The following is a 13,609-nucleotide window of genomic DNA, read 5'->3' as shown; positions in this document are numbered from 1 at the left end:
CTCACAGAATTGGCTTTGCGCTTATCTATTATTGAACACTGGAAGTTAGAGGGGTGGCCTGGCCTCTTATGGGTGCTGACTGACCCGCTTTTGGTCTGGTCATCACCCGGGCGATTTATGTGTGTATCTGGATCTGAATAAACATGTCTAATAATCATTTGGACTCAACTCCACTCATCTTCTTTGGAATTTACACCAATTAACATAACATGACGTGTATTTGTAAAGCGCACGTTCACCCGTGGGCACCTTGGCACTAAATAACAGATGTTTATTGTACCCAACTCAATAGTACTCATTTTATTGACCTCAGAAGGATGAAAGGCTGAGTCTCCCCCCCCCCCACCCCCCCTTCCCCCAGAATTGCACAATGCAATGGTGTGCTGTTTAAATACGAATTATTGGTTATTTAGGGAATCCTCCTTCAAAGCTATACAAGGCTTCCAAGCCAGACTGAAATGTTGGTATGGCACACTCCCAGTCCTTAGGTTTACCTTAAGGTAGAGCGATGGGAATCGCTCCAACAATACATGCCATGCATGCTCCCAGTCATCTGAGTCAATTTCTCACTTCTAATTTTTTGCCCAGCCTACAAGGCCCCCCGCAAAAAGATTAATAATTCCAAAATGCCATCTCATAAAGATGAGAAGATGCAAAATAGTACTTTGTATCCTAAAATTTGACACGAGGGCAGTGATAGTGGTTAGCATGGCTAAATGCTTTGCAAGCAGCATAGCTGATCTCTAATAAATGTTTGGTGGCCTCTTTACTGAAAGTTAGTTCTTGATTTAGTCCTTGAGCATGCACCTGGAGCAATAGGAAATTCTGTCAGTGAGGATAAGGAGCCAGCCTTCATCTATGACCCTGGTATTTAGTGCCTTAGGTTATCAGCCCTCAAAAAAATCAGTGGCCCTTAAGTGAAGAGGGAGTAAATAAACCCATAGGAGATATAGGGCCTTCAGCAAAAATGGTATATTAGCAACATACAAAGCTGTACCAAAAGTTAAAATTGACAGGAATTCTATCAAGTTCTTGTAAAAATTTTTCGTTTTCTTCTACAAAATTAAGAATTACTGCTTATTCGATGGGAAGTATTTGGGAATTGTAAATGTGATATTTTATATGATGAGCTCTTTTTTATTTAAGTTGTATGGATTTTGGAGCTGGAAAAACGTTGTTGATGTTGTTGCTTGGAGAATCCCTTTTGTTATCATGGTCATAGATCTTAGAAACTATTTGGTACTCCAGTAGAAACACGTAGGATTTATATAGTTATCCAGATGATCTCAATAAGATGTGTATTTTTCTTAGATCTCCGAATTGATTCTTTGCTTCCAGTGTTTGCAAGCAATTACCAAGAATAGAGGTCATTTTAATAAATTCCTCTGCGAGGGATGCAACATTTTATATTTTTAGTAACATTTAAACGAGGGGGAAATGGGAAATGTGTTGCTGCTCTGCCAGATCTGCACAGAGCGGACATTTTTTAAATGTACTTTTAACAAGGATAGCTGCTCATCGTTAATTTTTAACAATATGGAGGCTGTATAATCTGTTCTGACCATTTTAAAATGTTCGAACTGAGCATTTTGTAATTGTCGCTTATCAAGTATTTGTTGTATTTTATTGTATGTTTTATGGCTTTGTAATCCGAAATAAACAGTTATGATGAGGATTATTTAGTGACATATGGACACAATCGGAAATTGTGTATTTTGTACATTGCTTGAGTGCTGCCACGCCATATTTCATCACTACACAAGTGAACGTGTTAGTGCCTTTGTCCTTCAATTTATATCACTGATTCCATCCTACATAACATGCCTGGCAGTATTTCGCTGTTGAAGGAAGAAAAAATTAAAAAGAAGGTAGATAAAAAAATAATCCGCAATACTCGTAAATAAGATGAATTTGGGAAGGTAAAGAAAACTGCGAAGTGAAATATGCATTTATGTAGTAGAATGCAGTAATATGTTTATAGAACTTAGAACATGTATGTTAGTTATTCCATTGATCCTAGAATCAATAGGTGTTTTTACTTAGTGGACAGTATCGTAGATCACAAAACAATGTTTAAATCCACGAGGAGGAGATGTAAACTTTTTTTTTCCTGTCTTCATCTTTCACTTTTTTCATGAATTCCTCCAGGTGGTAGCGGCTTGCCCTTATGTTCATTGGGCCTTTCTTGTTTCCTGGCACTTTTTTTATTATACCAATAGTGAGTGATAGCCTGTTATTCAAAATTGGTCTAATAAATAGAATTCTGATCCTCCGGTCGAACAGCAGCGGACCTAAGGCAATGCATTTGTCTGCTGGCTAGTGTAGGTGCAGAGAGGCGTCGGTGCCAGCTAGGATACAGATTTTCTAGGTCTGGTGACCCCTGACCTCAGGTGTGTGTGTGTAACGCCTCGGTGCAACCCTATTAATGGCACACTGCAGTGTCACCAATAAAGGTAGCCACAGGTGCCTTAGGCTTAAGCCTTACAATTCCCCCGGCTAACTATCAATCGTCCTGTTACCTCAATTTTTCCCAGCTCGTTGCAGGGTGGGTCTGAAGTCCACTGACCCACCCTATGGTGAGTTAGGGTGTGGCGAAACTCATGACGTTGAAAGCTGGAACCTGTGCACCTCTGCAGAAGTTTCATATTTCACTTTTCCTGCTTCAGTGCTCGAGGTACGAGAGCACTCTGTATCTGCCCTGAGGGTCAGCAACATCAGTTGAAGGTAAGTGGGGAAAAAAATCTGTCAAATGTGTACTTGGATGATAGTGAGAGTGTGTGTGTGGGGGAAGTTGGGGACAGCGAGTGTGAGTTTAACTGTGAGTGATAAGTGTGAATCAGTGAGAATGAGACTGAGTGAGCACAATTGAGTCACTGAGAGGGAATGCGAATGAATGAGTGTGAAGAAGTATGAGAGTGAGTGAAAATGTACATCTGCATGAGTGAGTGAGCATGTGTTTGTGAATGTGTTACTCTTGAGATTCTACAACTGGCCCTGGCACAGGCACACAAGCGAATTCTTGTCAGATGGGGAACCCACTACAAAATGCTGGCAGTGACATATTATAGGTAATGCTTGACACAAGGTTACACATGGCACAATGATGATACTGGCACACCAGAAGTAATACTTGGCAAATGGGACACCCATGGCATTGGCATATTGGAGGTCATTTTTTGCATAATGAACACCCATTGCAAAATACTGGCTTGCTAGAGGTACATCTTGGCATATGGAACACCTGTGGTAAAATGCTAGCACTCAAATACTGGACGTAATCCTTGGCAAAAGGGGCACCTGTTACAAAATGCTACAATGGCACCTTAGAGGTAATTTGTAGGATTAGGGGCACAAGTGGCAAAATGATATTTTCAGGCATACTGAGTCTAATTCTTGGCATAAGTTGCACCCATAGCAGAATGCTAGTTCTGGCATTTTTTCAGGTAAATCTTAGCACATGGCGTGCCGTTGGGAAACTGCTGAAGCTGGCCAATTGGAAATAATTCTTGAAGTAAGCGTTACCCATGGCAAAATGCTGATGATTACATACTGGTAATTTTTCTAGGCATTAAGGAGGACAGCTATGGGGTATGGGGTAGAAGGGAGAGAAGGCAACCTTGACATGTAATACTAGAGATTATTTTTGACATACAAGTCAAACATTTTTTTTGTCATGAGGGGGCACCAATAGCATATGAGGGGCACTCATGAGTAAATACTGGTCACTGGCCTCGGCACATTGTAGGTAGTTTCTGACATACAAGCCCCCATCCACTGCACACTTTAAAAACTTTTGGGTTAAATACCGGGGAGCTTCAGGCACGCCTGAGGATTTTGAGCAAATATGCGTGCAAATTGTGCCTAAGATATACTATATGACTGCAGTTTTTCAAAAACTTTCTTGGGGAAATAACCCCGCCGGTCTTACTTCCTTGATGAAATGTAAGGTAAGTATGTTCCCTCACTTTCAAAGATAACCCGCCGCTACTGCCTCTCATCACTAAAATGGCAGAAGAAATTAATATCTACCTGGTTAGGCTTAAAAGTGAAGTAGAATGTTAGAACAACAAAAATACAAGAGTTCCCTTTTTCCAGTTGTAAGTGACAGAACAAACTACCCTCGTAGTCTTTCTGTCAGGTCGTATTTTACGATAGCCTATGAGTTAGGGTCCCACACCACAAAGTAACAAATTTACAAATTGAATCTTCAATATAGATCACCTTCTTCAGGACAATGATTTTTAAAGTTAAAAACAATTTTTTTATTAATAAATTTCTTGTTTCAGTTCCACTATATTGGCCTTAAGTTGTGGTACCGGATCTTTGCTGGGGCACCAATCGTTCAATTGTACCCAAGCTTGTTGGGCTTGAAATCTTTTAAGGGCTGGTTGTAGTCCAGGGTTTAATTTACTTTGAGCTGTGTACTGATGTGGACCCTCTTATCTGTGGTTGGTCTGCATCTTTGGTTGGCCTGATTTTATATTTTCAGGAGACAGCCACGAGACAGGACGGTTGTGGAAGCTGTTTCTCAGAAAACTCACAAAATCTCCTGAAAAAATAAAATCAGACCAAGATAAGAGGGTCCACATCAGTACACAGCTGAAAGTAAATTAAACCCTGGACCACAACCAGCCCTTAAAAGATTTCAAGCCCAACAAGCTTGAGTACAATTGAACAATTGGTGCCCCAGCAAAGTTCTGGTACCACAAGTTAAGGCCAATATAGTTTAACTGAAACAAGAAATTTATTAATAAAAAAATTGTTTTTAACTTTAAAAAGCATTGTCCTGAAGAAGGTGATCAGCCTATTCACTGAAACGCCGCGTCGACAGTTTTTTGTGCTTTTTTTTAAAATAATTTTTTTTTAACAAAAAGAAATGTAACATAATGTTTTTAATAAAGTATATGTGATTAATTGTTTTTATGGAATACTATTGAATGTAAAAAAACAGTTTTTTGTGATAATAAACCTTTTATATGAATTGTAAAACCTCTCTTTACCTGATTATCCTTTGTTTATTATTGATGCAGTTGTGAAACTATTTACATTTACGAATATTGAAGTAGGGAAAGGAAATTATCTATATTGAAGATTCTATTTGTAAATTTGTTACTTTGTGGTGTGGGACCCTAACTCGATTATACTCATAGGCTATCGTAAAATACGACCTGACAGAAAGACTACGAGGGTAGTTTGTTCTGTCACTTACAACAGGAAAAAGGGAACTCTTGTATTTTTGTTGTTCACAAACCCATTCCCTTTTTCTTTACAAAGGGTGACTCCTTTTATATTTTTACTGCTACAAGCACAGTAGAATGTTAGAATACATATAGAATTAGCTAGAGGGTCTCCACTCCGAAAACACGGATTGTTCAAAACATTTGACTGTACATAAGAAATGATGGAGAATTGTAGTAGCATGTATGTAAATAACATTCAATATTGCATCAAAGCTCATGATTTTGAGCAAAAGAATATCTATCTTAAATGCATTTATTTTTTTTATTGCAGAGATCCCCCAAAAAGCGGCGAAATCCACTAGTGAGTGTGTCCGATTTGCAAAGCGTGAACCTAAGAAAAAACTCCACATTACCTCCAAAGCGCATCACACATATTTTAATGTAAGTAATATTGTCAATAAATATTATGATTTCATTAGAAGACTGTGTTGGTGAGCCCTCTGCATGGAGAACAAATAAAAGTGTGTGCATCATTCAGTGATTGATGAAATACAAATCTTTGAGACACAAGAAATGTAGTGTCATACGCTTAATCGCGGTCTGTTGTCCTGCAAGTTTCAGCTGTCTGTGCCTTCTGCAAATGAGCAACTAGAAAGGCAATATTGGCTCCAATGGGATAGTCATTTGGTCTTCCAACAAGAAGTCAGTCTGCAAAATAAAATAAGCACCAACTAGAACCCTCTACTTGTGAAAGGTAGGGGGGAATTTTGGACGAGATCAGCTACAAAGAGGAACAGAGAAATTTGTTTGTAAAACGTTGGCCCTTGAAGTTGACACAAAGGTGTGTTCTACTTTTTCATTCCTATAAACTGGTTTACAAACAGCAATTTTTAGGAGTCTGCCATTGAAAAGCAGGTTTGCAACTAACAAGTGTGGTTTATGGCACAGACAAATAAGTTACCTTTGGTAATGGTCTTTCTGGGTGAGCTCTAAGTGCAGATTGCTCACCTTTTGAATCTCCTTAGGTGCCAGACTGGATCCGTAAACTCTTGCCATTGCTCATGTGCTCCAGCAGAAAGCACGGTCAGATAGCATTCCACCTCCAGAGGTGAAGCAAAGTCTTTTAAAAGAATCACCACTACATGCTACTGTCAGTCAAAACAAATTCCAAGCCCTCAGCCACTGAGTGTGGCCGCAAAAAATTGAATTTGCAGTGTGTGAAAAGTAGCTTAGTACCTTATTACTCACGAAAGTCCACTCCACAGAAGGGGGAGAAAGGCAGGTGATGAGGAATCTGTAGTTAGATAGAATTTCCACCTAAGGGTGCGTTACTGAAGGAAATTAACATATTCTTCTGAAGGATACTCCTAATCCTAGACTCCTCAACTTTTGTGAACCATTACTGAAACAATGTCCCCTCCAAGGAGATAGGGCTGAGGAATGGCCTTACACGAGGGGTCCTTCAAGACTGAGCAGGACAAAATACCCGCTTTGAGGACTTGAGGAGCAGTGTATTAATTCCTAAGTAAAATGCTGACCGCTGTACACAGTAGGCTGAAGTGCCAGCAAAAACTGAATGCGTCCTCTAGATAATCATGAGAGGGAAACTGGAGCTCAGAATGCCAGGCACTGTACATTTTGGGAGTTGGGAAAAAGGTCTATTAAGAGTGAGCCTCTTTTGGCAAAACTACCCTGAACCACCTATTGGTGCAGCCACTGTCTGTGATCAACAAGATGACGGCTGCAACTTTGATTTGAATTTATTTTCAGTGATCTTGCCAAATGATTTAACATTGGGCAAATCCTGCAAAGTGCCAGTCAGTGCCTCAACACTTCCGACAGGGAGCGTATGACCTTATTCCCCACCCTCCTCGTTGTAACACCGCCAGGCAGATATGATGTGCTTTAGCACCTGGAGCAACCTGGCCTTCTTGGAGGACAAAAAGGCTTTTATCCAGTTGGATAGCATTCAGCTTCAGATTATGTGATGGAGCTGTTCCATCAGAGATCAAAAGCGTCTGATCTCCACATCATCCAACTGACCTCTCAAGCCAATAGATGATGCTCCATCACTTCCATGATCTCAGGAAAAAGCAAGAAAACAGTCTGTCGCACGGCAGATTGGTATCTGCCATCCACCACTTGAAGTTCCTAAGCAACTTAGTTGGATATACGGCTTGTCCAATGCTAGGCCCACTGAAGACTCCAGTTTTATTGTGGGTGATGAATGCCCGAAGACCATACAGGGAAGAGGATTTCAAAATATTTTCTAAAGCAGGCAACGGTGGAGGGGCCGCAGGAAATCCGTCCCATAGGGCACGGCATGCTGTACGCAACTTGTGATATAAAAACAGCTCCGCAAAGGGTGTAACCTTATCTGCAGTCACCACCGGGGTAGGCCTAAACTCATCCCGAGGATACAAGTCTGCGAAAGTGTGTAGGTGCATATCGTGGGCTAGAGTTTTGCTGATCCCATCCTGGATACAAGGAAGCATGGGATTCTGCGCCAGCGGAATGGAAGGGGCATAAAGTAATGGGATATTCTTCCGCTGTTCGTCCCATGCCCATCGCAGAGTGCCGCCCTGGCCACATCTTCTCGGGGACGCTGTGACGTCTGATATAGTGCCACCTTGATCGGGACCGGGGCCACCACATCAATCTCAACTGCCACATGTGGCTGGTACGGCGTCGGGTGGACCCAAAAATGCAGAAATTGGGCTTGAGTACATAGAGCATATAAGTGCATGTCAGGAGCTCCCAGGCCCCCCTGGCCCAGCGGGAGAGTCCGGAGATCCCAGGAAACTCTGGCCTGTCCACCGACCCAAACCAAGGAGATCAGCTGCGATCTAAGGGTGGTAAAAAAACTTTGCGTAAGGGGGATTGGCACATTGACAAATAAAAAAAGGAACTTTGGTAATATAACCATTTTTGCCAAAGTATTTTACCAGCCACGGATAGAGGCAGTCTGGACCAGAGTTCAACCTTCTCCTCTAGCCAGTTAATCGCCTTACCAAAATTTTAAGTTCCAAATCTCCTGCGTGTCTCGGCTTAGCCACCCCCCCAAATATTTGACTTCCTCTGCTTCCCATCTCAAAGGGAACTTGATGTTATTCAGGGTGTTCCATCAGTCAATGGAAACACCACTGATTTAGCCCAATTGATGGAAATGCCAGCAAGACCGCCAAAGCGAATGAATTCTCTAAGGATTGGATCCAAGTTCTCCTCAGGGTTAACGATATACAAGGTCACATCGTCTGCATATAGCGAAATCAGTAGGCTCCGGATAATAAAGCCAATGCCCCGGGCAGTGTGGTGTTGTGTGATCCGGACAGCCAGGGATTCCATAGCAATGGCAAAGAGCAGGGGCTCTTTGCCATTGCTATGGCTAGTCTAGTGCCGCGCGTTATGGAAAATGGAGTAGAAAGCAATCCGTTCACCCTAATCCGAGCCATCGGCAATGTATATAATAGTCGGATAGTATTTATGAAGAGCGGGCTCAGACTCATACGTGTTAATATGGTAAATAAATAGAGCCATTCAAGCGTATCAAACGCCTTTGTGACGTCTAAGAATATGGCGGCAGCATGTACCTCTGGTATGGCGGCAGCATGTACCTCTGGATGGAGGTAATGCAGTAAGGAGAAAAGTGTCCGCAAATTATGGAAGGTCGTCCTCCCAGGGATAAACCGTGGTTATCCCTGGTCTGGGAGTGCAATCATAGGGAGGAAGGGTTGCAGCCCATTAGCAAGCAGCTTGGCGAGGATTTTGACATCCACGTTAATCAGGGATAGTGGCCTGTAGGAATCAATCTCTGTTTCTTCCTTTCCGGGTTTTAACAGGGTGATTATTATAGCTTCCCTCATGGACTGAGGTTGGACCCCCACCTCAAGTGCTTCCTCATAAACCGCCAATAGTCTAAATGCCAATTCCTCCACATATGTTTTAAAGAATGATGTAGTCAGGCCATGAGGCCTTGTCAAGTGGTAAGCTCCTTGTGACCTGAGCTACATCCTCCCCCGTAATATTGCCTATGAACATTATTGAACCAAACTATCGCAATGGAATCCAAAAATTCTTGCTTACCCTCCGGGCTCGTCTGTTGGGTGGTACAATAAAGATTAGAATAAAATGTTGAGAATGCATCTAAGACCTCCGATTGACCCCTGATAATGTCTCCGCTAGCGGTATTAAGTTTGTGTATAAACATGGTGGATCTAGATGGGCGGATCAAGCCAGCCAATCTGCGGCCTGGTCTGTCTCCTTCACCATACCTCCGCGCTTCGGCATATTTACCCAGGAATTTGACCTTGCGCTGGGATTCTTCAGCAAATTCCAATAATTTAGCTTTCATAAGTGCAGCAGAGCCCGGCTCATTAGTGGAATAAAACAATTTTTCAAGATCTTTTATCTGAGCTTCCAGGGAAGCAATGGTACCCCGAATAGCCTTCAATACTCCTGCCTGTCTAGTAATACACTGCCCTCTAATAACAGCTTTAAAGGACTCCCATAGTGAGGCTTCGGTATCCACCCAGCCAGTATTAAGAGTGAAGTAGTCAGTTATATCAGAGCGGATTTCTTCTTTGAATGCCTCATCTAGGAGCGCATGTGGGGGCAAACGCCAGATAAAAGCGCGGGGCGCATTTTGGGAGTTTTACTCTAAACATACATGGGGCGTGGTCCGACAGAGAGCGTGCCAAGTGGAGGACCTCCGAAGTCCAGGTAGCAACATGACATAATAACTTGTAAGGCGGCGCTTACTTGTGGATGTAGGGTGAGACGTGCCCCGTCTGTCTAGGTTGTCATCCAATATAGCATTGAAATCACCACCCCACAGTACCGTACTGCAAACAGTAGTTCTGGACCAAATATCACGAACAAACTCTGGTGAATCCACACTAGGGCCATACACTGCTATTAAGACCACTGCCACATCCCCCAATCTGCCATGTAATAATATAAACCTTCCCTCAGGATCCACGAAGGTATTGTCCTCCCGCCAGTCCACCCCTCTGTTTATCAGAACCCCTACCCCACGAGCATAATTAATATAGATAGAAGAGCACACTGTGACCCACCTGTTGTGGCGCAGTCTTTGGGAAGGTGTGACATTGAAATGAGTTTCCTGCAAAAGACATATATCAATGTTACGTCTGGTTAGGTAGGCATGTACCAATCTAGCCTCCCTATTATCGTTTAACCCCCCTTCTATTCCATGTGAGAAACTTCAGTGTATCGGTGTGTGGTCTGGCATAAATTGTTCACATACACATTGCTAGTCCAGATGATGCGTAGACACCCAATAACAGTCCCATGTTTCAATCCTCAACGTACCAGAATGTTGGCTAAAAACAATGAAACAACCCCTACCTACCACCGACTCCAACCCCCCCAATCAGGTTGTAGCATACCCATCCAAAATCTAACATGTACCAACATATAAAGCAATGAAGGTAAATCTCCCATGAGGGCGAGGCGACACCGGCAAACTACCCCGTCTGCACAGGGTGGCCGGAAGTACTGCAGAAGAGCAGGCGGCAAATATAACCTGAAGGAGTAATAGAATTGTTCTCGAGACACGTGGACCCCAGGTACACCGCAGCAAAGCGAGGGAACAGGACGGAGAAAAGGAACATGGATAGATGCTCAATAGAACCATCAACCCGTTACATTATAGCCCACCAACATAACGTTCGAAGGCAAGGGATCAGAGTTAGTCATTGTCACTAAGATGGCCCACTGGGGTCCCACCAGCAGCATCCATGGTTTTCGCCTCTTTCCCACCTACATGCTTGACAAACTTCAAAGCGGATTTCGCATCCCTGAAATAGTGAGCAGTTCCGTTGTGTGAGACCTTCAGCTTGGCTGGATAGAATAGGGAGTAAGGGATCTGCGCCTGCATGAGAATACGCTTGCCGGGAAGGAACTCTTGTTGGGCCGCCTGCACCGCCGGGGTAAAGTCAGGATAAAATGAAATGGTCTTACCTTTATGGGAGATTTGCCCCTTTTCCCTCGCCAGTCGTAGAATCAGATCTCTATCCTGATAATTCAGCAACTTAGCCAGTATGGGTCTAGGCATTTAAAAAGTTAGAACAAAGGCCTCCATTTTTTAAATGACGGTCGTCTCCGTAATGCCCATAATGCGGAGGTTATTCCTTCTAGACCTCGCCTCCAAATCGTCATTCTTGTCCCTAATAATTTCCAACAGCTTATCCATATGTAGCAGCTGTTCTTTGGTTTCCACTTGAAACTCGTGGAACTCAGTGTGTTGATTTTCAAGGTCATCCAAGCGGGTCTCGTGGGTAGCTACCCGTGTCTTTACAGAATACAATTGCGCAGTCAGAGTATCCAATTTGGTGTCTATGCTGCGTAAATTAGAGCGTATCTCCAACACCAGGGTAATGAAGTCTCCCTGATCGTCCGCCGGCAACACGTTATGGCCAGTACCCTGGGCATCTGATTCAGGGTTCGTTTGTTTCATGGAGCGCTTATTTTCAAAATTCCGTTTGGGTTGCTTCGGATCTTGCTTGCTCATCTTGGCAGCAGCCCAGGGACTGTACCCGGTCACCCACCTTCCGTGCGTGTGTCCGTTCCTGACGGCGGCACACAGCCAGCGTAATCCAGCAGCTTAAGTCCTGGGCCCAGGGTCCCACAAATCGCCACCACCCCGCAGTGCACCTCCAAATCCACCAAGGGCAAGGCAATAATGACACAGCAACTGCAGTCTATCCAGTTGCTGCCACACTGCAGCCGAGACTTATACGAGTTTAAGACATATAGCGCCAGGCGGAAGAAGGGATACCTGGGCTCGCAGGTTAATCAGGGGCTCTCACCCTATGTCGCCTCTTCGGGTCCCAGTCTGCACAACTGCCGTGTATGGCGACGCCTCTGCACCTCAGCAGAATCAGCTCGCACCCGTGCCATAACTTAGGAGTGGGTATGCCCCACAAACCACAGTCAACGCAGGCGTGCAATAAAGTACAGCCCGAGTGCTTCATCAAGGAAATGGCGGGCGCGCTCAATGGGAAATCAAATCTCCGGTCCACCTGTACCAGCATGTATTGCCACAAGGATGGTCCCCTCACACCGGAGTTCTGTGCAGCATAATTGGCACCATCTGGACCGCAGCCTGAGCATGGGTAGTCGCAGTAGGAGCGCAGTCACGTCAGCCGATCAGCCCTTTCACACCGCGATGCAGCGAAGGCGCTCCCACAAAATGGCGGTCACGGCCATCGGGAAAGCGCTCCCCCTGTCTCCACGGGTATAGCTACCCCCACTAAGGGACTTATCACCTTGTGCCACATCAGCGCAGGGATCAGGTCAGACCGCAATCCTCCGGCGAGTCCCAGTCAGAAGCGCCGCATCTGCGCTGTATGTCCAGGGCCTATAATCGTCTTCAAATAATGACACTACAGCCCATGTCATGAGCCATCAAGCCAGTGGTACCCAGGTCCGAACGAATAATCTTTTTGGCTGCATCTTGTCTAGCTTGGACCTTTTATGCTAAAGCATTATGTATGTCATCAGACAATGCTGGCAAAACCGTACACCACATGTCTGAGAGGTTGTGGTCATAGCATCACAAAAGGTAGAAGACATTCAAGGAAAATGGTGGTGAAATGCTCAGAGAATCTACTTTCGTGCCCATTGCATCAATTCTTTTTATTTTTCTGTCCGCTGGAGTGAAAGAAAAAGAGATAGGGTTAACCTTACAAGCGGATGCTTGCTCTACAATACTCTCCATAATAGGGTGCTGAATTAAGCGCTTAGGCTCTCCAGGGGCTGGCTGTGGCTGCTTGCAAAGGAGCAGAAATGATTTGACCAAGTTGTGGTTAATGGATTGACCAAAGCCTCATTAAATGGCAACAGAGACTCCGTAGAAGGGCTAGGTTGCAAAATCTCCACCAGATTAGCCTTAGTCTCTTCAGTTCCAAAACGTCTGAGAGTAACTAGCAGGGCCTGTTACACAGGAGTAGATGCACACAGCCTCGGAGCCAGGGATGGAAAGGGCTAACTTCATCCCGGGTTAGTCAGTGCCGGATGAGGACCTGCTGACAGAACTATAACTAGCTGCCCGATAGGTCTGTGAGGCCAAAACGCATGCCAGCGACAGCTGATTTGAAATTTAAAATTTAAAACATGGCCTCTTTGAACAGAGAATCTTCATGCAAATTTGATGATGGCTCAGGGGTACTTCAGGGTGCATCAGCTCTAGGATCAGTGTTTGGTGTGAGGAAGGCAAGGCCGGAGTCTGTTTTTTCAAATGCAGACTTTGCAACCTCTCCCTAGAGAAAGATTGCCTGGACTTGTCTCTTGACTTCACTTTCATCTTACTTGACAAGGGTCCAGCCTCATGATCTTAATTGGGACTGACACTACTTATTGTACTCTTCAATGTAGACCTTGGCATCCTGCATCCTGATGACTTTAGG

The 13,609-nt window shown here is 44.0% G+C and overlaps 1 protein-coding gene across 3 annotated transcripts in view; it reads left to right on the top strand.

The window, feature by feature from the left end:
- Positions 1-13,609, top strand: part of PRR11 (proline rich 11) — a 298,857-nt gene that overhangs the window by 234,597 nt on the left and 50,651 nt on the right. For all 3 annotated transcript variants that reach the window (XM_086954972.1, XM_086954971.1, XM_086954973.1), the window contains exon 7: positions 5,512-5,621. In XM_086954972.1, coding sequence (XP_086811098.1) covers positions 5,512-5,621 — 110 coding nt within the window. The remainder of the gene's footprint in view (positions 1-5,511; positions 5,622-13,609) is intronic.

Source organism: Lissotriton vulgaris, chromosome 2_1 (assembly GCF_964263255.1).
Source record: "Lissotriton vulgaris chromosome 2_1, aLisVul1.2, whole genome shotgun sequence".
Classification (NCBI taxonomy): Eukaryota; Metazoa; Chordata; class Amphibia; order Caudata; family Salamandridae; genus Lissotriton; species Lissotriton vulgaris.
Note: the sequence above shows the minus strand (reverse complement) of the source record. Positions and strands in the feature narration are given on the sequence as shown.